The 25,269-nt window shown below is 44.7% G+C and overlaps 1 protein-coding gene across 1 annotated transcript in view; it reads left to right on the top strand.

Moving 5' to 3' along the window:
* LOC311110710 (bone morphogenetic protein receptor type-1A-like) overlaps positions 1–25,269 on the top strand; it is a 73,588-nt gene that overhangs the window by 40,998 nt on the left and 7,321 nt on the right. The window contains exons 3-6 of the mRNA XM_084153267.1: positions 10,544–10,893; positions 24,269–24,428; positions 24,852–24,954; positions 25,155–25,254. Of these exons, the coding sequence (XP_084009393.1) occupies positions 10,818–10,893; positions 24,269–24,428; positions 24,852–24,954; positions 25,155–25,254 (439 nt within the window). The 5' untranslated portion in view covers positions 10,544–10,817. The remainder of the gene's footprint in view (positions 1–10,543; positions 10,894–24,268; positions 24,429–24,851; positions 24,955–25,154; positions 25,255–25,269) is intronic.

Here is a 25,269-nt window from a genome sequence, read left to right on the forward strand (position 1 = left end):
ATTTGACTGGCCTGCACAGAGCCCTGACCTCAACCCCATCGAACACCTTTGAGATTAATTGGAACGCCGACTGAGAGCCAGGCCTAACCGCCCAACATCAGTGCCCAACCTCACTAATACTGTTGTGGCTGAATGGAAGCAAGTCCCCGCAGCAATGTTCCAACATCTAGTGGAAAGCCTTCCCAGAAGAGTGGAGGCTGTTATAGCAGCAGAGGGGGGACCAACTCCATATTAATGCCCATGATCTTGGAAAGAGATGTTCGATGAGTAGGTGTCCACATACTTTTGGTCATGTAGTGTAGTCTGCTAGCTCTCTCTGACAAGTCATAACAAGACCTTGCCGAGTCCTGAGCCATGTACAGGAGTAGAGGTGGTGTTAGTACTCTGCAAAAGTTACCTGACACCATCGCAGAGACTAGAGGACGACAAAATCTTCAGCCTCTCAAGCCCAAGCCCACTCTTTTATTTCCTCCATGTTAGTTTCATTCTCCTTTGATTGTAGGTGTTTCTTTAAGTTGTTGCCTGTCTTAACTGTAGGCTATGCCCTTTGTTGGTTACTTTACTAGTCAGTTTTCCTCTTTTTGTTGGCTTCTGTTAATCTCAGAGAAAAGCCTGCAGCTACGCTAGTATCTAGCTGCTGTTATCTGTTCGGAAGTGTGTCTCCATGTCAATCAGCAGCCCCAGCTGTTATGTTTGTGCCCTGTTCATCTCGTGTTTAGGAAGGGAAGTGTATGTGTCAGGGGTGATGGGGACTGCTTCCTGGCTTGGGGCCTCACAACTAGGGCTAGGACAATTACCATATTATAACCGTGTAACCGACGGTTATGGATGAATACCGCCATGAAAATAAAATAAACATCATAACCGTTAAAGTTTTGTGGAACTGAAGACTGGACGGCCGAACATTTTTGTGAGGTTGAGTCCGTTTCTGCCGTAACATGGAGATAATGTTGCTCCTTGCTGAAACAAGCAAGGTGTTGTAGCAAAAGGGTCTAGGCAACACCCCCCACAATGCAGCACTAGCACTCATAGAAATAGAATGAATAGAACAGGATTGGAACCTCTAACCCTGGCAATTTGACTTGGGACACTCAATGGCTGCATGGTATTGTGATGCAATAATTCCCATTGTTATGTAGAATGTTCATTCAAATTATGTTAACTGATATGGCTCATGCAATGGAATCTATGTTTTTTAATGTCAGCTGAGTTGAATCAACAAATCACAGCACATATTTAAGCACATATTTTACTTCCTGCTTTGCTCCTATGGGTACACTCACAATGGCCGCCAGTCCACCCATTATGCCAGAATTGACTTGAATGGGGACGCCCGTTCTATTCATTCTATTTCTATGGTAGCACATGTAGTCAGGAGGAGAGGAGAAAATAATGTGTGTAAGTAAATAATGTATGCTATTTGAACGTTATTACGGTGACCGCGGTCATTTGGCGGGCCAATTATCATAATCCAAAATTCCATGACAGTCACAGCCCTACTCACAACAGGCTTTTCCTCTGCATGCCTCATCTTGCCTCCACCTGATAGGGGTAGCAACTAGGGATGTGACAAATAGACAATTTTGCTTAACGTATAAACTGCAATTTTCTTTCTGGTTTTCCGTTAAAAAGATAAGAAAAAAAATCATAAAATTCCACATCAGAATAATGGTCCTATTACGTATGTATGATGCTAGCGCCGGGCAATGAAGTTATATCTACCGCAGTCATATACCCTTGAAAGCACCCTTCGCTACGGCATGTTTGTTTGTCTGTAAGGGCTTTTTAAATGCAGACACAAAATCTTCTCTGGAGATAGTTTTGTAGCGCCACTGAACAGGTATTTTACTTGTCTGTAAAGGAATGCTGCTTCTGAATCGGGACTAACGTCCATCACTAGGCGACCGGAACCAGGGCTCGACATTAACATGTGGCTTATGCAATGAAATGTATGTTTTGTAATGTCAGTTGAGTTAAATCAACTAATCACAGCACATATTTTAACACATATTTTACTTCCTGCTTTGCTCCTAAAAAATAGTCGGACAAGAATAATATAGATTTACAGTTGAAGTCGGAAGTTTACATACACCTTCCACAAGTTTCCCACAATAAGTTGGGAGAATTTTGGCCCATTCCTCCTGACAGAGCTGGTGTAACGGAGTCAGGTTTGTAGGCCTCCTTGCTCGCACACGCTTTTTCAGTTCTGCCCACAAATGTTCTATAGGATTGAAGTCAGGGCTTTGTGATGGGCACTCCAATACCTTGACTTTGTTGTCCTTAAGCCATTTTACCACAACTTTGGAACTATGCTTGGGGTCATTGTCCATTTGGAAGACCAATTTGCGACCAAGCTTTAACTTCCTGACTGATGTCTTGAGATGTTGCTTCAATATATCCACATAATTTTCCTTCCTCGTGATGCCATCTATTTTGTGAAGTGCACCAGTCCCTCCTGCAGCAAAGCACCCCCACAGCATGATGCTGCCACCCCCGTGCGTCACGGTTGGGATGGTGTTCTTCGGCTTGCAAGCCTCACCCCCTTTTTCCTCCAAACATAACTATGGTCATTATGGCCAAACAGTTCTATTTTTGTTCAATCAGACCAAAGGACATTTCTCCAAAAAGTACGATCTTTATCCCCATGTGCAGTTGCAAACCGTAGTCTTGCTATTTTATGGCGGTTTTGGAGCAGTGGCTTCTTCCTTGCTGAGCGGCCTTTCAGGTTATGTCGATATAGGACTCGTTTTACTGTGGATATAGATACTTTTGTACCTGTTTCCTCCAGCATCTTCACAAGGTCCTTTGCTGTTGTTCTGGGATTGATTTGCACCAAAGTACGTTCATCTCTAGGAGACGGAACACGTCTTCTTCCTGACCGGTATGACGGCTGCGTGGTCCCATGGTGTTTATACTTGCGTACTATTGTTTGTACAGATGAACGTGGTACCTTCAGTCGTTTGGAAATTGCTTCCAAGGATGAACCAGACTTGTGGAGGTCTACCATTTGTTTTCTGAGGTCTTGGCTGATTTCTTTAGATTTTCCCATGATGTCAAGCAAAGAGGCACTGAGTTTGAAGGTAGGCCTTGAAATACATCCACAGGTACACCTCCAATTGACTCAAATGATGTCAATTAGCCTATCAGAAGCTTCTAAAGCCATGACATCATTTTCTGGAATTTTCCAAGCTGTTTAAAGGCACAGTCAACTTAGTGTTTGTAAACTTCTGACCCACTGGAATTGTGATACAGTGAATTATAAGTGAAATAATCTGTCTGTAAACAATTGTTGGAAGAATTACTTGTGTCATGCACAAATTAATGTCCTAACCGACTTGCCCAAACTATAGCTTGTTAACAAGAAATTTGTGGAGTGGTTAAAAAACGAGTTTTAATGATTCCAACCTAAGTGTATGTAAACTTCCGACTTCAACTGTAAGTTGTCCGAATGAACAAGTAAAAAAATGAATATACCCAAATCACTATCAAACAATTACTCCGATCAGAATTGGATCAGAGGTCAACATTGGAATAACATTCAAATCCATTTTTCATTTAGGCCTACATAAATGAAGCCTACACATCAGAGTGTAGGGGATGGGCATAGGCTACAGCCTCATGTCCAAACAGATTCTGACATGAGGTGCCATAAAATGTAGCCAAACTTTTATGAGACTTTTAATTACATAAATATAGGCTAAACGCCAGTCATGTTTGACAAATGGAATGAAGGATAATTAACTTTAACGTCTATAGGCTCGATTCTGTCAACATACTGGAGGCACGGTTCGTTCAGATCAAATGGTCATAGAAATGTTGAGGGAATTATCGTAATGACTTAATATGCCTTTGAAACCAGCCTTTTTGTCATGTTCTACTGAATTTCAAATTAACGTTATTTTATTGTTCTGCAGCCAAAGGCATAATCCTAGTCATATTAGTAACTCATCCTAGTTGTTGCTATTAGATTCCCCCTCTTTCTATGTTTCTAATGGAGATTATCATCTCTGTCACACGAAACCGCTCGCGGTGTGCTTTTCAGAATGGTGTTTTCCCGCTAATTGCATTTTGGTATATACGTGCGTAGGCCTTTAATAGCTTACAGCCATGTGTTCATTTTTGAGTTTATAATATTAAGAAATAAAACGTTATTAACATTTTAAGCTAAACGGTCTGATGTGTTGCATCAGCCTCATTGCTCTCAGAACTGTCCCAGAGTCTGTTTTGAACCGTATGCATTTTTTTTATTGTCCGAAGGACGACGGGACGCCTTTAATTTTGAGCCCTGGAGGGAATTATTTTTTATTTGGTTTTAATTGTAAAGTTGCAATATTTTATAGGCTACCAAGGGTGGCCAACCATCCTCCAGGGAAGCCTTAAAGGGGCAGTGTTGTATTTTGAGACAGGCTTGAATATGCAAGAAGGCAGTAGGCAGAGTGTAGCCTACAGTTTTGTATGATTCTCTATGGTGTAAACGTTTTTTTTTGGGGGGGGGGGACAAGTGACTTGAGATTTTGGAGAGGTAAAAAATCAGTCCTCCTTGGCTAAAAAAGTGAATGTCAAGCCCTGAGAATGGTCAATCAAATAATCTCGAGCTGCCTGCACACCGTCTCACTGGCTGCTGCCTGCGCGCAGACCACTCTCTCCTAAAAAAGTACTTTAAAGTTAGTTAAATACCGTGATTTACCAAGACATTTAGTAGGACGAACACATATCTTCCGCTAGGTATTTTTGGAACGGAGGAGACTGATTAGTTGCCGTACTTCCGAGAACACAAACACTTGCATATTTCATAGCGAGCTAGCTAGGGACAGGGAGAAAATGGAGGGGCACAGTATAGCCAGGTCGGCCACCAGGCATACAGTTGGAATCGTGAACCAGGCCTATCCATCGGCAATCAAAAGCTGTATCTTGCAATGGAATGGCTTGCAATGTCTCGCAACTTCGGTAAAGCAGGGCCTATCATCAATAAATAGTCTAGGATATTCTACACTGAGCACACACTTGTATCATTAGCGATGAGAAAGAGCAGGCGAGCCAGCCGCACTGTGATTTACATTTAGTGGGGGGAACAAACGTTTTTTTCGTTAGTGACTTTTCTTAACGTTAAGGATAAGTAGTAGCAACTCTTCTCCCAGGGCTGAGATTGTTTGTATTATTTCTGCATTGCAATGTTGTTGTTGTGTCATTTGGCTTAATGTAATGGATATTGCGTATTCATTTGATTAGGCTACCACTTTAAAGTTTTACCCTTGATTTGTCTCAGTATTGGTCTGCACACCGGTTTATAAAAGAAGTGTAAAACTCTTAGTCATTCGAAGAGATACAAGCTGCTAGCTACAGTTGTCGTCCTGACCGGCATCACTCCTGAACACAGTTGTTCCCTCTCCCGCCTTTCTCTCGCTCCATCTTTCCATTCTCTCCATCCCACCTAATCCCTCACACACACACACACACACACAGCGCACACACACGGTGTGCCCTGCTGCTCTCCCTCTTTAAAGGTGCCTGGTTGGCTGTCTTGTCCCCCAGCCTTGAGGAGGCCGCCTTTGTTCCCTCATTACCCAGTCAGGGATGTGTGAAAAGTGGGGCACAGGTCGGGGCTCTTTGTCCCCCTCGGGCAAATCAAAAGTGACAGACACCGGTCCGCTCCGCCACTAATTTGTCCCCCCCATCCCCCTCGGAACGGGCACTTCTCAGGGCCGCTAATTGCAGTGAGACGCGCAGGGAACAGACCCATCTCGTTATTAACGCTGGACAAGGCCAACACGGGTAATTGTGGAACATCCTTAAACAAATAATTTGGGCATGTTTAGCCATTCAAGAGTAGCGCCAGCCTGACCGGGGTCGCGGGGTCAAGCCCGCAAAGATGGACAGCACATACAAAATAATAGATGGAGAATTAAAAAGGGGAGCATGGATGAGAGTGCAGTTTTGGTTTGTCGAGGGGTTCTCATCCGAGGCTGGTTGTCACCCCACATGTTGGTTAGCTGTTAGAGCGACAGAGAGCCCTGCCTTGCCCCATTGGCTTTGTCCTCCTCTGATCACCAAAGTGTAAGGTTAGAAGTCAGCAGGGTCATACATCAGCCTTATATCATTCTCATCATTTATGCCGCGTTCAAGACAACTCGGAAAGTCTGACATTTCCGACTTGGAAGCTCGTTGTCGAAAGATGAGCTCAGAGTTTCTCACTTGAAAAGTATCAGAATCAACCAATAGGAAGCTCTACGCGAAAAACGTACCCAAGTTTTAACTCTGAGTTTCCGAGTTGTCTTGAAAGCACCAATAGCCCCAGCACCTCTTGCATCAGACATGTGATGCCACAATGGAATCACGTCTTCAAATGACAGAGGAAGCATTCTGCTTAGTTAAAAGATAAAAAGATAGTGCAGCAGGGCACCTTTTTCCCCAACCTATTCCCAACCGATCATATACATTGAGGGAAAAAAGTATTTGATCCCCTGCTGATTTTGTAAGTTTGCCCACTGACAAAGAAATTATCAGTCTATAATTTTAATGGTAGGTTTATTTGAACAGTGAGAGACAGAATAACAACAAAAAAATCCAGAAAAACACAGAGGTCAGACGTTTCTTGTAGTTGGCCACCAGGTTTGCACACTCAGGAGGGATTTTGTCACACTCCTCTTTGCAGATCTTCTCCAAGTCATTAAGGTTTCGAGGCTGACGTTTGGCAACTCGAACCTTCAGCTCCCTCCACAGATTTTCTATGGGATTAAGGTCTGGAGACTGGCTGGGCCACTCCAGGACCTTTAATGTACTTCTTCTTGAGCCACTCCTTTGTTGCCTTGGCCGTGTGTTTTGGGTCATTGTCATGCTAGAATACCCATCCATGACCCATTTTCAATGCCCTGGCTGAGGGAAGGAGGTTCTCACCCAATATTTGACGGTACATGGCCCCGTCCATCGTCCCTTTAATGCGGTGAAGTTGTCCTGTCCCCTTAGCAGAAAAACACCCCCAAAGCATAATGTTTCCACCTCCGTGTTTGACGGTGGGGATGGTGTTCTTGGGGTCATAGGCAGCATTCCTCCTCCTCCAAACACGGCGAGTTGAGTTGATGCCAAAGAGCTCCATTTTGGTCTCCTCTGACCACAACACTTTCACCCAGTTCTCCTCTGAATCATTCAGATGTTAATTGGCAAACTTCAGACGGGCATGTATATGTGCTTTCTTGAGCAGGGGGACCTTGCGGGCGATGCAGGATTTCAGTCCTTCACGGCGTAGTGTGTTACCAATTGTTTTCTTGGTGACTATGGTCCCAGCTGCCTTGAGATCATTGACAAGATCCTCCCGTGTATTTCTGGGCTGATTCCTCACCGTTCTCATGATCATTGCAACTCCACGAGGTGAGATCTTGCATGGAGCACCAGCCCGAGGGAGATTGACAGTTATTTTGTGTTTCTTCCATTTGCGAATAATCGCATCAACTGTTGTGACCTTCTCACCAAGCTGCTTGGCGATGGTCTTGTAGCCCATTCCAGCCTTGTGTAGGTCTACAATCTTGTCCCTGACATCCTTGGAGAGCTCTTTGGTCTTGGCCATGGTGGAGAGTTTTGGAATCTGATTGATTGATTGCCTCTGTGGACAGGTGTCTTTTATACAGGTAACAAACTGAGATTAGGAGCACTCCCTTTAAGAGTGTGCTCCTAATCTCAGCTCGTTACCTGTATAAAAGACACCTGGGAGCAAGAAATCTTTCTGATTGAGAGGGGGTCAAATACTTATTTCCCTCATTAAAATGCAGATCAATTTATAATATTTTTGACATGCGTTTTTCTGGATTTTTTTGTTGTTATTCTGTCTCTCACTGTTCAAATAAACCTACCATTAAAATTATAGACTGATCATGTCTTTGTCAGTGGGCAAATGTACAAAATCAGCAGGGGATCAAATACTTTTTTCCCTCACTGTATGTGGCTTTTCTGTCTGCTGTTTGTGGCCGAAGGAGCTGATATAATCGGGTGGGAAGCAGCTGCTGCATCATTTAGTTCTGGCACAGTAAATAAGATGTGCTCAATCTCTCCATCATTTGATTTGTATGCCATTTTTGTCCTTTTAAACTCTGCTTTTATGGCTGGGAGTATTGGAGGCATAAAAGCCTCTAGTGGAAAATCCATTTGTTAGTTGGGAGGAGTGTTAAGGCATCTGCATGCTTCCCAGCAGAAACAGTTCGGAATAGTTTGTACATATATATTGACATTTCGTGACTTATTTTTTTTGGGACTTCGGTAATTTTTTTGTTCTGTCCGTGTTGTTCAGGCACACATTTATTCATGAGGCTAGCCAAAGTCCGTAGTCAAAGCCTTCGTCGGCGATTGGTCAACAGTAGGGATTCTTCCGTTCTCATTCAATGAGAGACGACTCGTTTTCATGCACATTTGTTCATTGAAAAATACTGCACCAAACATCTTAGTAGTGTAATTTTACATCTAAGATCTCCTTGGCAAAAATGTCCAAGTGAATGACAGATTTGAGTTATTTTAAATTAATTTGCACTATTTTGAGGAAGTGTACAGTGCATTCGGAAAGTATTCAGACCCCTTGACTTTTTCCACATTTTGTTACGTTACAGCCTTATTCTAAAATTGATTATTTTATTTTTTCTCATCAATCTACACACAATACCCCATAATCACAAAGCAAAAACAACTTTGTTGAAGCACCTTTGGCAGCGATTACAGCCTTGAGTATTCTTGGGTATGACGCTACAAGCTTGGCACACCTGTATTTTAGGAGTTTCTCCCATTCTGCTCTGCAGATCCTCTCAAGCTCTGTCAGGTTGGATGGGGAGCGTCGCTGCACAGCTATCAGGTTCAAGTCCGGGCTCTGGCTGGGCCCCTCAATGACATTCAGAGAGTTGTCCCGAAGCCACTCCTGCATTGTCTTTGCTGCTTTGGGTCGTTGTCCTGTTAGAAGGTAAACCTTCGCCCCAAGTCTCAGGTCCTGAGCGCTCTGGAGCAGGTTTTCATCAAGGATCTCTCTGTACTTTGCTCCGTTAATCTTTGCCACAATCCTGACTAGTCTCCCAGTCCTTGCCGCTGAAAAAATATCCCCACAGCATGATGCTGCCACCACCCTGCTTCACCGTAGGGATGGTGCCAGGTTTCCTCCAGACGTGACGCTTGGCTTTCAGGCCAAAGAGTTCAATCTTAGTTTCATCAGACCAGAGAATCTTGTTTCTCATGGTCTGAGAGTCCTTTAGGTGCATTTTAGCAAACTCCAAGCGGGCTGTCATGTGCCTTTTACTGAGGAGTGGCTTCCGTCTGGCCACTCTACCATAAAGGCCTAATTGGTGGCGTGCTGCAGAGATGGTTGTCCTTCTGGAAGGTTCTGCCATCTCCACAGAGGAACTCTGGAGCTCTCTGTGACCATTGGGTTCTTGGTCACCTCCCTGACCAAGGCCCTTCTCCCCCGATTGCTCAGTTTGGCCGGGCGGCCAGGTCTAGGAAGAGTCTTGGTGGTTCCAAACTTCTTCCATTTAAGAATGATGGATGCCACTGTGTTCTTGGGGACCTTCAATGCTGCAGAAATGTTTTGGTACCCTTCCCCAGATCTGTGCCTCAACACAATCCTGTCTCGAAGCTCTGTGGACAATTCCTTCGACCTCATGGCTTGGTTTTTGCTCTGACATGCACTGTCAACTGTGGGACCTTTATATAGACAGGTGTGTGCCTTTCCAATCAATTGAATTTACCACAGGTGGACTCCATTCAAGTTGTAGAAACATTTCAAGGATGATCAATGGAAACAGGATGCACCTGAGCTTAATTTCGAGTCTCATAGCAAAGGGTCTGAATACTTATGTAAATAAGGTATTTCTGTTTTTATTTTTAATACATTTGCAAAAATATCTAAAAACCTGTTTTCACTTTGTCATTATGGGGTATTGTGTGCAGATTGATGAGAATTATTATATATTTTTTATCCATTTTAGAATAAGGCTGTGACGTATCAAAATGTGGAGAAAGTCGAGGGGTCTGAATACTTTCCGAATTCACTGGCTATGGCATCTCAAAATGGACAAACAGTACTATTGCCGCTTTTTTCTCACTTTTCAAGCAAAGGACTTTTAACAGAGTATGTGAGCACACGCGTTCGGCTAGGCGCCATCCGAACTGAAGTGTGCAAGGCGCCAGCCGAACTGAAGCATGCTGACGCCTTTACCCTCTTGATGCTGTCGCTCTTCTCAGGGCGGTTTGAGAGGAGCAATGATGCCCCCACTGACCATTGTTGTCTTTATCCACCACAGTCTTGTATGTTTGCTCCCAAGTTGTGCTAAATTGCTCAGCAAATCTGATAACATGCAGCCGAGGGCTTACAAAGATAGTAGGGGTTGGCTGTCAGTTTCAACCCGCTGCCCTCTCCAAATTTGATCACGACATGTGTGCGAGGGCCTTCCACTCTCTGCAGTGACACATGCAAGGAAAATGCAGGCTGTTTAATGGTGTTCAAGTGTTCTAGAATCTTTGTTTATACTGTACTTCCTCCCTCTAACAATATTTCCCTTTCTCTCTAATTTTCCAGGGTTTCCAACAGAGGTAGCCTGTGAGAAGGAAGATTTGAGTGTCATCCTACCCATCCTCCCTCACCCACTCGCCTCTCCCTGCCCCGTACATATTCACCCGCACCTCCACTCCCCCAACAGGGGAAAACTATGCTCCTGTTCTCCCTGAGCTGAACCAGGAAGGGACAGGACGGGGCACACCATCAGAGCCCACAGAGGTGACCACCAGTGACCAACAAGCTCCCACAGAGCGCAGTCTAGCCCAGTCAAGTCTCCACAAGTCACTGTGCCAGGATGACAGTGCTTCCCTTTTACATCGCTGCGATGGGAGTCTGCATCCTACTGGTGATCAGAGCTGAATGTATTCAAAGTAAGACTGGATCCTCTGTTATTGTAGTCCACTGTTATTGTTGTCTCACTGCTCCCACCACCTCTTATTACTATGCATAACTGTCTGTGCCTCCCACTCTCTTTAGTTGAAAGGATACTTTAATATGCTGTGTTGATGGAAAGTTAAAGGGTAACTCTCAATCCCAATTTCAACCTTTCCCCAATCCCTTTACATTTTAAACTAATTGTGGGTTGGGGGAATTGCTCATAAATATTCATAGTTCTACCTGAATTAATTGTACTTGATATAGGGCCGTCCCAGACTAAAGAAAATCTTGGTTGACCAAGAGTCGTCTTGTGCTTTCTAAAATGTGTATTTTTCCATATATAGACACATCCTATGTGTTTTAATCAAATCAACTGTATGCACTGAGATTGTCTGATGCTTTAAGCGAACTGTTTGATTAAATAATTAAGACACATAAATGACTCGAGGGAGTCCGACCGCATTTAATTTGATTGTGCCGCCTGGCTCAGACTTACTGCGCTGTGTTAAAAAATAAAAAAAAATCAGCGCCTGACTGTGACTAGCACCCGTTGTCTCTTTCCTCCCTGCTGCAGCGACCACCACTGAACATCAGTGTGTGTATAGCGCTGTCCGTGTTGCTGAAGCTGCGACATAATTATAGCCATTTCTAATTGAAAAGTTAAGTTACCGAAATCCCTAATTTGTTTAGGAAAAACATTCCCTCAATCCTTGCTCTCTTTACGTGACACGTATGCTTCACATGCACGTGACCAATCGGGCCTGACCTATAGCATATCATAATCACATCAATAAATTGGTTATAACTAACTCTGAACACCGTAACACATGTGACAGCAAAATGGATGCAGAGGACGTGACAAATAAACTCGAAAAGGGGAATGTTTACTGTTTGCTCAGGAGGTAAAGGGAAGTCAGATGTGTTGAATAAATTTGACTAGTTGTGGAAAATACTGGAGATCAAGAAAAATAAGGTATGGAGCCAGCGCTGCGTGCATATTATGTGTGCCAAACGGGTGCTGTTAAATTATATTGTAATTTTCTGACCTTTTGGAACAATTGTAAACAACACAAAATAAATTATAAGCATTTTTTTTTTGTAAAGTCTTTATTACAGCAAAGACTAGAAAACAGTCACATTCATTTGTGAATGCAATTTCCGAAATGGAACGGTTAAGGTCTATTTATTGTTTACGCTAATTTTTCAATGGTCGCTTTATTTTATTTAAAAACTAAAGTACTTGATTGCATTTCACGTAATGAATGATTCGTATGCTGTGTGATGAAATGAACAAATAAATGATTAATTGATACAGTAGCCTATATAAGTATTGAAATATAGGCCTAAGTAAGTTACGGTATTAAGACTAAACAGGATGTGCTCTTAGGCTTACAGCTCGATGGTGGTTATACAAGGATGCTATACTAAGCCTAGCAATGATAATTACCATTACTTATTATTATAATGATGATAATAATAACAACAATAAGAAGGAGCTCAAGGAAAAAAGAGGGTTATTATTAATATAATTTGTATGACAATTTGGAACATTGTTAACAGATCTAAATGAATTATAAATAACACCAGGGAGGCTGGTCTAACGGGGGGGGGGAAATGCAACGCCTTTATTACAGCGTAGCAAAGATTAAAAACAGCCGAACTTGGGAAATCAGTAGGCTATCAACCAAAGGATCTGTCTTATTTCTGTAGATATACAGTGCCTTCAGAAAGTATTCAGACCCCTTGACTTTTTCCACATTGTTACGTTACAGCCTTATTCTAAAATGGGTTAAATACATACAAATCCTCAGCATTCTACACTCAATACCCCATAATGACAAAGCGAAAACAGGTTTTTAGAAATGTTTGCAAATGCATTCAAAATAAAAAACAGATACCTTATTTAGATAAGTATTCAGACCCTTTGTTATGAGACTCGATATTGAGCTCAGGTGCATCCTGTTTCCATTGATCATCCTTGATGTTTCTACAACTTGATGTGGAGTCCACCTGTGGTAAATTTCAGTTAATTTGGAAAGGCACACATGTGTCTATATAGGGTCCCACAGTTAACAGTACATGTCAGAGCAAAAACTAAGCCATGAGGTCGAAGGAATTGTCTTTAGAGCTCCGAGACAGGATTGTGTCGAGGCACCAATCTGGGGAAGGGTACCAAAAAATGTCTGCAACATTGAAGGTCCCCAAGAACACAGTGGCCTCATCATTCTTAAATGGAAGAAGTTTGGATCCACCAAGACTCTTCCTAGACCTGGCCGCCCGGCCAAACTGAGCAATCGGGGGAGAAGGGCCTTGGTCAGGATGGTGACCAAGAACCCGATGGTCACTCTGACAGAGCTCCGGAGTTCCTCTGTGAAGATGGCAGAACCTTCCATAAGGACAACCATCTCTGCAGCACTCCACCAATTAGGACTTTATGGTAGAGTGGCCAGATGGAAGCCACTCCTCAGTAAAAGGAACATGACAGCCCGCTTGGAGTTTGCCAAAAGGCACCTAAAGACTCTGACCATGAGAAACAAGATTTAGAGGTGGTTGGGCACGGGATGAATATTGTAAATAAAGGATTTACATTTACATTTTCGTCATTTAGCAGACGCTCTTATCCAGAGCGACTTACAAATTGGTGCATTCACCTTACGATAGCCAGTGGGACAACCACTTTACAATAATTTTTATTTTATTTTTCCTTTGGGGTGGGGTAAGGGAGGGTAGAAGGATTACTTTATCCTATCCCAGGTATTCCTTAAAGAGGTGGGGTTTCAAGTGGCTCCGGAAGGTGGTGATTGACTCCGCTGTCCTGGCGTCGTGAGGGAACTTGTTCCACCATTGGGGTGCCAGAGCAGCGAACAGTTTTGACTGGGCTGAGCGGGAACTGTGCTTCCGCAGAGGTAGGGGGGCGAGCAGGCCAGAGGTGGATGAACACAATGCCCTCGTTTGGGTGTAGGGACTGATCAGAGCCTGAAGGTACGGAGGTGCCGTTCCCCTCACAGGCTCTTGTAGCAGATGCGAGCTTCAACTGGAAGCCAGTGGAGTGTGCGGAGGAGCGGGGTGACGTGAGAGAACTTGGGAAGGTTGAACACCAGACGGGCTGCGGCGTTCTGGAGGAGTTCTAGGGGTATAGCGAGAATAGGAGAGGGCCTAGAACTGAGCCCTGGGGGACACCAGTGGTGAGAGCACGTGGGGCGGAGACAGATTCTCGCCACGCCACCTGGTAGGAGCGACCTGTCAGGTAGGACGCAATCCAAGAGTGAGCTGCGCCGGAGATGCCCAACTCGGAGAGGGTGGAGAGGAGGATCTGATGGTTCACAGTATCAAAGGCAGCAGTTAGGTCTAGAAGGACGAGAGCAGAGGAGAGAGAGTTAGCTTTAGCAGTGCGGAGAGCCTCCGTGACACAGAGAAGAGCAGTCTCAGTTGAATGACCAGTCTTGAAACCTGACTGGTTTGGATCAAGAAGGTAATTCTGAGAGAGATAGCAAGAGAGTTGGCTAAAGACGGCACGCTCAAGAGTTTTGGAGAGAAAAGAAAGAAGGGATACTGGTCTGTAGTTGTTGACATCGGAGGGATCGAGTGTAGGTTTTTTGAGAAGGGGTGCAACTCTCGCCCTCTTGAAGACGGAAGGAACATAGCCAGCGGTCAAGGGTGAGTTGATGAGCGAGGTGAGGTAAGGGAGAAGTTCTCCGGAAATGGTCTGGAGAAGAGAGGAGGGGATAGGGTCAAGCGGGCAGGTTGTTGGGCGGCCGGCCGTCACAAGTCGCAAGATTTCATCTGGAGAGAGAGGGGAGAAAGAAGTCAAAGCATAGGGTAGAGCAGTGTGAGCAGGACCAGCGGTGTCATTTGACTTAACAAACGAGGATCGGATGTCGTCAACCTTCTTTTCAAAATGGCTGACGAAGTCATCCACAGAGAGGGGGGAGGAGGATTCAGCAGGGAGGAGAAGGTGGCAAAGAGCTTCCTAGGGTTAGAGGCAGATGCTTGGAATTTAGAGTGGTAGAAAGTGGCTTTAGCAGCAGAAACAGAGGAAGAAAAAGTAGAGAGGAGGGAGTGAAAAGATGACAGGTCCGCAGGGAGTCTAGTTTTCCTCCATTTCCGCTCGGCTGCCCGGAGCCCTGTTCTGTGAGCTCGCAATGAGTCGTCAAGCCACGGAGCAGGAGGGGAGGACCGAGCCGGCCGGGAGGATAGGGGACATAGAGAGTCAAATGATGCAGAAAGGGAGGAGAGGAGGGTTGAGGAGGCAGAATCAGGAGATTGGAGGGAGAAGGATTGAGCAGGGGGAAGAAATGATAGGATGGAAGTGGAGAGAGTAGCGGGAGAGAGAGAGCGAAGGTTGCGACAGCGCATTACCATCTGAGTAGGGGCAGAGTTAGTAGTGTTGGAGGAGAGCGAGAGAGAAAAGGATACAAAGTAGTGGTCGGAGACTTTGAGGGGAGTTGCAGTGAGATTAGTAGAAGAACAGCATCTAGTAAAGATGAGGTCAAGCGTATTGCCTGCCTTGTGAGTAGGGGGGGACGGTGAGAGGGTGAGGTCAAAAGAGGAGAGGAGTGGAAAGGAGGAGGCAGAGAGAAATGAGTCAAAGGTAGACGGAGGTTAAAGTCACCCAGAACTGTGAGGGGTGAGCCATCCTCAGGAAAGGAACTTATCAAGGCATCAAGCTCATTGATGAACTCCAAGGGAACCTGGAGGGCGATAAATGATAAGGATGTTAAGCTTGAATGGGCTAGTGACTGTGACAGCATGGAATTCAAATGAAGAGATGGACAGATCAGGTCAGGGGAGAAAGAGAGAATGTCCACTTGGGAGAGATGAGGATTCCTGTGCCACCACCCCGCTGACCAGATGCTCTCGGGGTAAGCGAGAACACGTGGTCAGACGAGGAGAGAGCAGTAGGATTAGCAGTGTTTTCTGTGGTAATCCATGTTTCCGTCAGCGCCAAGAAGTCGAGGGACTGGAGGGTAGCATAGGCTGAGATGAACTCTGCCTTGTTGGCCGCAGAACGGCAGTTCCAGAGGCTGCCGGAGACCTGGAACTCCACGTGGGTCGTGCGTGCAGGGACCACCAGGTTAGAGTGGCAGCAGCCACGCGGTGTGAGACGTTTGTATAGCCTGTGCGGAGAGGAGAGAACAGGGATAGACAGACACATAGTTGACAGGCTACAGAAAATGGCTACAATAATGCAAAGAAGATCGGAATGAAATGAACTAAACATCTGGGAAAGCGAGAGAGCGCGGTTAAATGTTTTATAGGAATAGACTAACTTAGTTTATTCAGCTAGCTAACTTGGTACAGTATTCTTTCGTGGAAACCGTCCAGGGCACCGAATCCTATGACGCCATAGCCAACTAGCATGCCAGCCTCCAATAACACGGTTTAGCACCAATACTCGGTTACAACAAACCACCAGTGTGTTAACACGCCAAGCAGATCATTCGTGTCCGTGTCTAACGTTGTGTAAAGTTTTGGGTTAGTTTTGACAGTTTGAGTGAGTCCTTCGTCAACTTATTCAGCCAGTTAGTTAGCTAGAATAGTTAGCATACTAGCTAGCCATTGCTCTCTGCCAACGAAAAACCCCTCCTCCCACGGCACGAACACACAGAGAGAGCCAAGGTAACGTTAACTATTCACCCATGTCCCGAATTCCCTTGAACGACTCTGGTTACCAGTATGTAAAACCAAAACACAAATGTAGGTTATAACTTACCCTTAGTAGCTACTGTTAGCCAGCCAAGTGCAAAGCTAGCCACTGAATCGATTCAGCCAGTTCGCGTCTGTTCGCTAGGTCGTTCTAGCTATTGTTTAGTTAGCTATCCAGGTAGCAACAAGCTAGCTACATTTCGAATACAGTAGCTACTAACTACCTAACGTTAATGCTTCAGATAATGAGGTTAGAAAAACAGCTGAATGGTAGGCAGCTAGCTGGCATAATTACAGGTACTCTTAAGCGTGAAATAATATTGGAAACAACTATCCACAGTTGCTAATAGTTACCAGTAGCTACCCGCTAGCTAGTCCAGGTAGTGGGTTAGCTAGCCTCGTGCTTCACCGGGCTCAGCCGAATACAATACTTACCTACAATAATTACCTACAATAACCTACGATAACTACCTACAATACCTAACTACAATCTAAATACATACAATACCCCATAATGACAATGCGAAAACACGAAATTGTGCTCAGGTGCATCCTGTTTCCATTGATCATCCTTGAGATGTTTCTACAACTTGATTGGAGTCCACCTGTGGTAAATTCAATTGAATGGAAAGGCACACACCTGTCTATATAAGGTCACATAATTGACAGTGCATGTCAGAGCAAAAACCAAGCCATGCGGTCGAAGGAATTGTCTGTAGAGCTCCAAGACAGGATTGTGTCGAGGCACTGGGGAAGGGTACCAAAAAAAAAATTCTGCAGCATTGAAGGTCCCCAAGAACACAGTGGCCTCCATCATTCTTAAATGGAAGAAGTTTTGAACCACCAAGACTCTTCCTAGAGCTGGCCGCCCAGTCAAATTGAGAAATCGGGGGAGAAGGGCCTTGGTCAGGGAGGTGACCAAGAACCCGATGGTCACTGACAGAGCACTAGAGTTCCTCTGTCAGGAATATATATATATATATATATATATATATATATATATATATATATATTTTCAATTTGATCTCCGTTACGAAGGGGGACACCAAGACAAAATAAGAGAAGTCAATAGCACTTTTGAAACACTTATCTATCTATTGCATAAGGAGGGGCATGATAAACGTTGTTCAACTAAATTAGCATAAATTCTTATTTCTGCCTTTGTTTAAGCTAGGCTACCCCCTTATGTGACCCACAGTCCCCCACCCCCCACTATGAAGAGATCAGAATCTTAAGCCATTGTAATGGCTGTGATTAGAGTGAATTAGCTGGTGATACAGTGCCTTTTGAAATGCTTGACCTAAGTTACCTAGTTAAAGACTAGTAACAAAAACCCCATGTGGTCCTAACAGGTTAATATGGCAATGACATTGTTCTGTTGCTATATGCTAATTAGGGGACCCAACCAATAGGACCAAACACCATAGGCACAACTCACAGTCCTTTTTCTCAATACCAGGTTTACCATGATGTGCAAAAACACCCATGAGTAGGGAATGGTACCTACCACTTGGGAAATGCCCTGATCTCAATGAGATTAGACCATGTTGAATATCATGTGATGTTCCAATGATATTGCCCCTTATTTTGCCTTGTGTCGTCAGAGATCGTGCTAGGTGAGTAAATTATGTATCGAAAAGACACTGAATACGCTCTGATCACAGCACAATTTAGTCACGAAGACCACGGACATGTTTGATGTCGGGAGGATATGGAGCTATCTTAATGGGCCTCATAAAATGGCCTCCCTTCCTCTGCTCTAGCTACTCCTACTGTTGCTCTCATACTGCCTGCCCGGGGGGGCCTCCACAGTGAACCAACCAACAGCCATAAAGCCAACCAGGGCCATGAAGACGGAGCTCTCAGCCTCGTAAAAGGTTACCTTTAACCAGCCAATGAGATGTGAAGGCAAATATCAGGAGCTGATTACTCTAAAAGCAGAGCTTTTTAACACACGCACACACAGGCTGATAAGAGGAAGGCAAGGTTGGTCCAAGTCTTAGGGATGATTGATTCAGAGCTACGCTATTGTGTTGATTAGTCTCTGTTAACTCTGGGTCTACCTTGTCCCAGGCATATACTGTACAGTGAAACAGTGCCTCTGTACCCAGGCAGGGCCAGGTTAGCCTCTCTCCTTCCTTCCTTCCTTCCTTCCCACCAGCAGCTCAGTCATTGACTGTTGTGACCCGCTGGAGAATTTTAACCCCCCCCCCCCTCACTACAGGAAGCTGTTGAAGTGATTGTTGGCACTCTGGGTTCCTTTTTTCACATTAACCATTTCCTCTATAAATACTGTCAGTCATTACAGGGCAAAAAATACTCCAAACATTCATTGTTCTCCGGAAATAATTCAATCCCTCGAGAGGTTTTTCTCTACATCTTGTTCTTTTTTTTCCCGCCGCGCTAGCTGATTAGTGAGGGAGTGTGGGGCCTGGGCCTGGCATATGCCAAGCGTTATGGGGAGAGGGGGCAGGGACAGAGGTGCCCAAGAGGCTGCCAGAGTGGCTGTATAATGGGCCTGCTGTGCTATCTCATGAATGCTCTTTTCACACTCACTTTTTCTGCTCCTAAAGTGTCAACAAACCAATTCGAATTCCACTTTTGTCTCACCCAGGGGAAAAGGCGCATGTTTTATAGGTCTAGTTTTTTTATTTGCTGTTGTTTTCCCTTGTGTGAGGAGTTTGAATGAGCGTGAGGCTGTAGCAACTTGTTAAATACCTTTCAAGGTACTCAACTGTTGCCAGGTTACAGAGGTTATTGAATGAACTCCTCAGGAAATTCTCCAATAACACTCAAAGAACACATGGAATAATGTTTAACTTTTTTCTCTACATCTTGGGCAAAAGCCTTGTAGTGAATCACTGACTAATATCAACAGAATGTATTGGATTTGTGGTGTTGGATGGTGCTGTGGTGAAGAGGTATTTCTTCACTGTAATAGCTACTGTAAATTGGACAGTGCAGTTAGATTAACAAGAATTCTAAGCTTTCTGCCCATATAAGACATGTCTATGTCCTGGAAAGTTGGCTGTTACTTACATCACCAATGAGCTCTATTTTCATGTTGTCCAACAAATGTAAACGCCTGGAGTTTGCTAAACGTCATTGGCACTTGGATTGGAACCAGCACTTTGGTCAGATGACATGAAAATAGAGCTCTTTGGCCATGCACACCAGTGATGGGTTTGGTGTTAAATTGAGAATGCATAAGCAGAAAATAACCCCTAACCTACTGTAAAATATGGTGGTGGGTCTTTGATGGTTTGGGGCTATTTCGCTTCCACTGGTCCTGGGACCTTAAGGTCAATGGCATAATGAACTTTACCCACTACCAGGATATTTTAGCCAAAAACCTGGTTGCCTCTACCAGGAGGCTGAAACATTAACCCCAAGCACACATCAAATCCACAAAGAAATTGTTAATTGGCCACAAAATCTAATTTTTGCAATGGCCATCTGTCTCCGGACTTTGAACCGAACCCATTGAAAACCTGTTTTGAATTGAAGAGGGCAGTCCATAAACGCAGACTAAGGATATCAAGGATCTAGAAGGATTCTGTATGGAGGAATGGTCTAAGATCCCTCCCAACGTGTTCTCCAACTCATAAAACCTTTTAGAAAAAGGCTCAGTGCCGTTATCCTCATATTGAAAACAGGGGCGCCAAAATGTTGGACCCCTACCTTTTTTGAGAATGTTTTACAACTTGTTAAACAAAATATATTTCTCTGAGCGAGGGTATTAGTATAAATAATATAATTTTCCAGTTTTTTGGGAGAATACGATATAGCTCAGTATTATAATTATTTATTTTATACAGTGATTTTTGCTCATCTTTATCAAGAGTCAGTAATTTCGGACCCCGCTGTATATAATTGTCAGCTAATACCTCCATACTTCTCCTTTTCTCGCCGACTCACCCACCTCGAGTTATAATTTCAGGCAGCTTTCTCTCCCCGTCCAGATTCCCCCCCAAGGTCAGAGGGAAAGGTTGATCGTCTCTAGGATTTGTTGCTGTGAACTGATCTTTCTTTTTTCCTTGCGCTCTCATTTTCTCTCTCTCACTTGTTCTTCTCTCTCTCTCTCACTCACACACTTACTCACTTTCTCTCGCCTGAGACTTTAGGAGAGGGCAGGTTTTAGTGACTGTGTTTGTATGCAGGTATATGACATATGACTCCCCTCACCTCCACACTGTGTCCTGTTAGAAGAACAACCAGTTCAGAACACTGTTTAGCTCGTGTCGCTGCACTCTTATGGCTGGCTCTGACAAAAACAGGCTCTGCTGCTGGCCTTTTAAGAGCCCTGCATTCCATTGCTGGTAGATGGATTGGCTCGTTAGCGTTGCAGTGTGCTGGCCCTTTAAGAGTGCAACATGTGGCTGACTGGAGATGGAGAGGCTCATTACTGGGGGTGCTCTGCCAGACCTCAGACTCCGCCGTGACTGGCGGCAGAATTAAGCACACATGTGGAGGCAGAGGCAGAGAGAGCACCAGCAGCCATTTCCAGCCCCACTGACAGCCGCTGCTCTCCATCAATCATGGCCCCCAGCCAATCAATGGCCTCCTAGTAGAGGGGAAGAGAGGTACTCCGTGTCTTTGCTAGCGAGGCCCAGCCAAATAGAAACAAAAAGGGCCTTGAGGCTCTTTAGGGGTTTGATGGTGAACATTAAATCTTGTATTGTCAACATGGCTTTCTCTGTAGACTCAATCCAGTGAGAGAGAGGCCTCAGAAGTCCTCGACGCTCCCAGTGACTGCAGTAAAAACGTGTCAGAGTTTTATGTGCTTACTCAGGGACTGTCAAAGAGGCTTTCATCACCTCATCAAAGCATCCAGGAGCCTCCTGAATCCCTTTCCCCATCACTCAAACATGACTCAAGCCAGTCGAGACTGAGCACAGCTCCCAGAGGGAGAGCGAGGGAGAGAAGGAGAAAGAGTGTGGGAGGGAGAAAGAGAGTAATCTACCCTCAGCTATCTGGTTTCTATTTGGGGCTTGGCCCGTTTGATCTGGTTCCAGTCTGCTGTGTGTTTATAAGTTTCCACACTGCCTCCCAACACTGCTCTGTGCCAATCTGACATCGCCAGGGGACTGCCCAGCTCAAACTGGGCCCTGGGCCATGCCACCACTTAAGTGTAGTTTATTAGTGGAACAATTTCAGATATTATTTCGATTCAATCTCCTGTGTGTAATATCAATGGTAAGAGGTCTAGACTATCTGCCTTCTTTTGGGAGCTTTTTCTTTGGATCTGGTGTGTGTGCTTGTGACGGATGTAGAGCGAAGAATCTGAGAGACTGAGTTTATTCCCACCCCCCAGGAGGGTGTTGGTCAGAGTGCTTGGTTGGAACTCTGTAATCGGTGTGTCATTTTCCTCTTCACTGATAGAAGGCAGACATCAAAGCCACGGTTTCACAGCTTCTGAGGCCGGCTCTGCTATCTCACTGGAGAACTGCTCAGGCCTCTTTATTTTTTCAGGGTGTTGCCACCGATAGCCCCTGCCCCCCTTGTTTGTACAACAGATTTGTGTTTGTTCTATGCCCAGAGGACCCCAGTTCTAGCATACGGCTATGAACTCACAACCCCCTGCCACAGTGATTTTCTCTGCTCTGATTGGGTTCATAAATCTGCTCTAGTGATGTGACCTTAGTGTTGACACCTTTAATGAGGACTGTAGTGAGTCACTTGCCTGGTTGTCTATTCTGTACCCATAAAATATTACTGAAGAGTTATGGTCTGCTTTGCTTTAATTGGTGAAATGTAGAATATAGAGGCCTAATGGTTGCTTTTATTTTGATACAGCTATTATGTGTTTGCGTAAGTGTTTGGCTTTCATTTGACTCTAAAGGATCCCAAAACGAAGTTATGACTGGCACATTTTTGTCTGCCACCCTCTGGGGTTCCATAATTTATTTGGGAAATTCTGTTGGCTGAAGTACAACATTAAAAGTGAAGCGTTCGTAGAAGTAGTAGTCTTCGTCGACTGTTAGGCTGTCTGACGTCAGTAAGCCAGGGAGTCTCTACGTACATGATCAGCGTACAAATTAACTGTAAAAAGGAACTGAAGCCTAACAGAAGCCCCTTTATCTCTCAGGGTCTCCTTTTAAATAGTAATTTACCAATAGAATTACTCATAGAATGCAGCCTCAATCTAGAACCACCAGGGCACTCGGTTGTAAAACGAAGGGAAAAAAAACTGAGGAAAACATGAACAACAACCCTGAATCCGGTAATGGGGTCTAGGGAAGGAATGCGGAGATGGAGACAAGCAGCAGGGAGAGAAAAAAAAAAGGGGTGCCGTTCTGCTGCCGAGACGTTTAAAAGTGTATGTTTGCAGGTGATTGGCTCTCTGCAGACATGTCTGAACTGGAGCAGGCTCGAGTCACGTCATGCTCCAGAGGAAGTGCCCCGAAGCCGCGCCGAGTGCCGCACACAGACATCACTTTATGCTCACGACTCACAGGAGCCCCTCAGCCCATGTCCACTCTCCTGAGGGGCGGGGGGGGGGGGGGGAAGAGTATTGGAGCGAGTGAATAGGGAAAAAGGCAGACGGGGAGGGGGGTAGGGAAATAAGTAAGGGGCAGAGAAATGGGGTGGGGGAGGGGAAGAGAAAGGAGGGGCTAGGACGAGGTAGAAGTCAAGAACAGGAGAATATGGAACAAGAAGGACAATAGAGGAACAACAGACCGGAGAAGCAAAATGCCTGTGGGGAAAAAAGAAGCGAGCAAGAGGTGGAGCGATAAGGAAAGTCAGGGCATTGAAGGAGGAGAGGAAAAGAGATCAGGAGAAAGGGCATGAGAAGAGGTGGAGGGAGTACCAGACAGTAACGTGAGGATAGGAGGAGTCACACAGTGAGCTCATACACAACATTTAATGCAACATAAGGGACTTAACGTAATATTAGTGTGCTGCTCTGTAAAATGGCCTCTTCCTGGCTTTGGATCCATGGTGCCATGCATCTAATCTTAATGGCTCTGACTGGCTCCTTAAGATATCAGTAGATTTGTTGCCGGAGTCCTGGCAGTGCGCTCTCGGCTAGTTTAACCAGCGTAAACTGATTTTAGCAGTGAACATTTGCTGTGTCCTAAACCTTGCCATTATAAAGAACCACAACATAATGGCCTGCATGAATATTAGATTTTCCTCCATTAAACCACACTGTTGTTTTCAATTTCATATGTAATTGCAATCAGATTGACAACAGTGATAATGTTTTGCTGAGAGAACAACAGAGGTTGGGCTTGGCCCTCCAGTATTCCGCTTAGCTTACACTCATGCATGTGATGGCTCTGACTGGACACTAGTACACAGTATAAATAGCCCTCTGGCCATATATGGATCAGACTCATCACATGAGCACACAATTAGGACCAGACCAGACCCCTCTCATATATAAACTAATAGAGGGCAGGACAGCAGATAAATAAACCCCACCATAGGACTGATGTGTTTACGATGAATATATAGCCTCGTATTTGACTACAGATGTTGTTAGGCGGTGGAATGAAAATAATGTTACACAATGTATTTATATGTTCTGTATTTAAGACAACATTGATGTGTGCAGTGAAAACCTGTTTTTGCGAGGGCCGACAGCGTCTCCCAGATGGAGGGAAAACATTATGGATTGTGACATTTTCATTGTCATTATAAAACCAAACTATTTTTCCTACTCTGTCTATTCCCAACCTCTCTACCTCCCTTCTCTCTCTCCCTCCGTCCATCCAGCTGGTCAGAATCCAGACCACATGCTCCATGGCACCGGGCACAAGCATGAGTCCAGGAAGCACGGGGACGACTCCACGGTGGCCCCAGAGGACGCCGCCCGCTTTCTGAGCTGCTACTGCTCGGGCCACTGTCCAGAGGACCACAAAAATAACACCTGCGAGTGAGTGACCAACCAAGGCCAAATTCTTAATTGATATGTTTGTTCCAACTCTGACTGTTGGGTCTGTGATGAATGTCAATGGAAGTTTTGGTCAAAACGCTGACCTCGATCACAGCGTCATTGCGTTTTTGTACACCAGAAGTACATTAATTTCCAATGGAACGATTAGTTTGCCTTGCAGCATTGTGTTGCAGAGGCAGTTGCAGTGCGTTCTGTGTGGTGCATGCGTTGGATTTATCGAACGTATGCATCAAATTGTATGCGTAGACGGCTTGACAGAAATGGTAGCAGAAGGTGAATGTTGTACTTTTGTTGCACACATATCCAGATGATGCTGCGTGCCATTTTGCACAATGACGGTGTAGGTGTGATCGAGGCGTAAGTGTGTTTGGGAACCGTACTCCTTGAATGTTTTTATTGCAGGACGAATGGCCAATGTTTTGCCATCATAGAGGAGGACGATAATGGAGAAGCTATTCTGACTTCTGGCTGCATGAAGTATGAAGGCTCACATTTTCAATGCAAGGTAAGCATGTGTTGTCTGGATGGAGGGACCGTGACACAGGGGTGTCAATTATATGTTGTAACATTTTAGAATATTGTTATTATATGTGTATATAGCTATTTTATATTTTAGTTGTTGTTAACAATTCTTTTTGAAGAACCCCTGTTGAATTGAGTACCACAACAACAACAAACATGGTTGCATTTCTTCTTTTTTTTCAGGATTCTCCCAAGGCTCAGACAAGGCGAACGATCGAATGCTGTGGGACGGACTTCTGTAATCGGGACCTGCAGCCCACGTTACCTCCCCCAATGGACACTGGTGAGGCTTAGGGCC

This window comes from Coregonus lavaretus, assembly GCF_964263955.1.
Source record: "Coregonus lavaretus genome assembly, chromosome: 36".
Taxonomy (NCBI): domain Eukaryota; kingdom Metazoa; phylum Chordata; class Actinopteri; order Salmoniformes; family Salmonidae; genus Coregonus; species Coregonus lavaretus.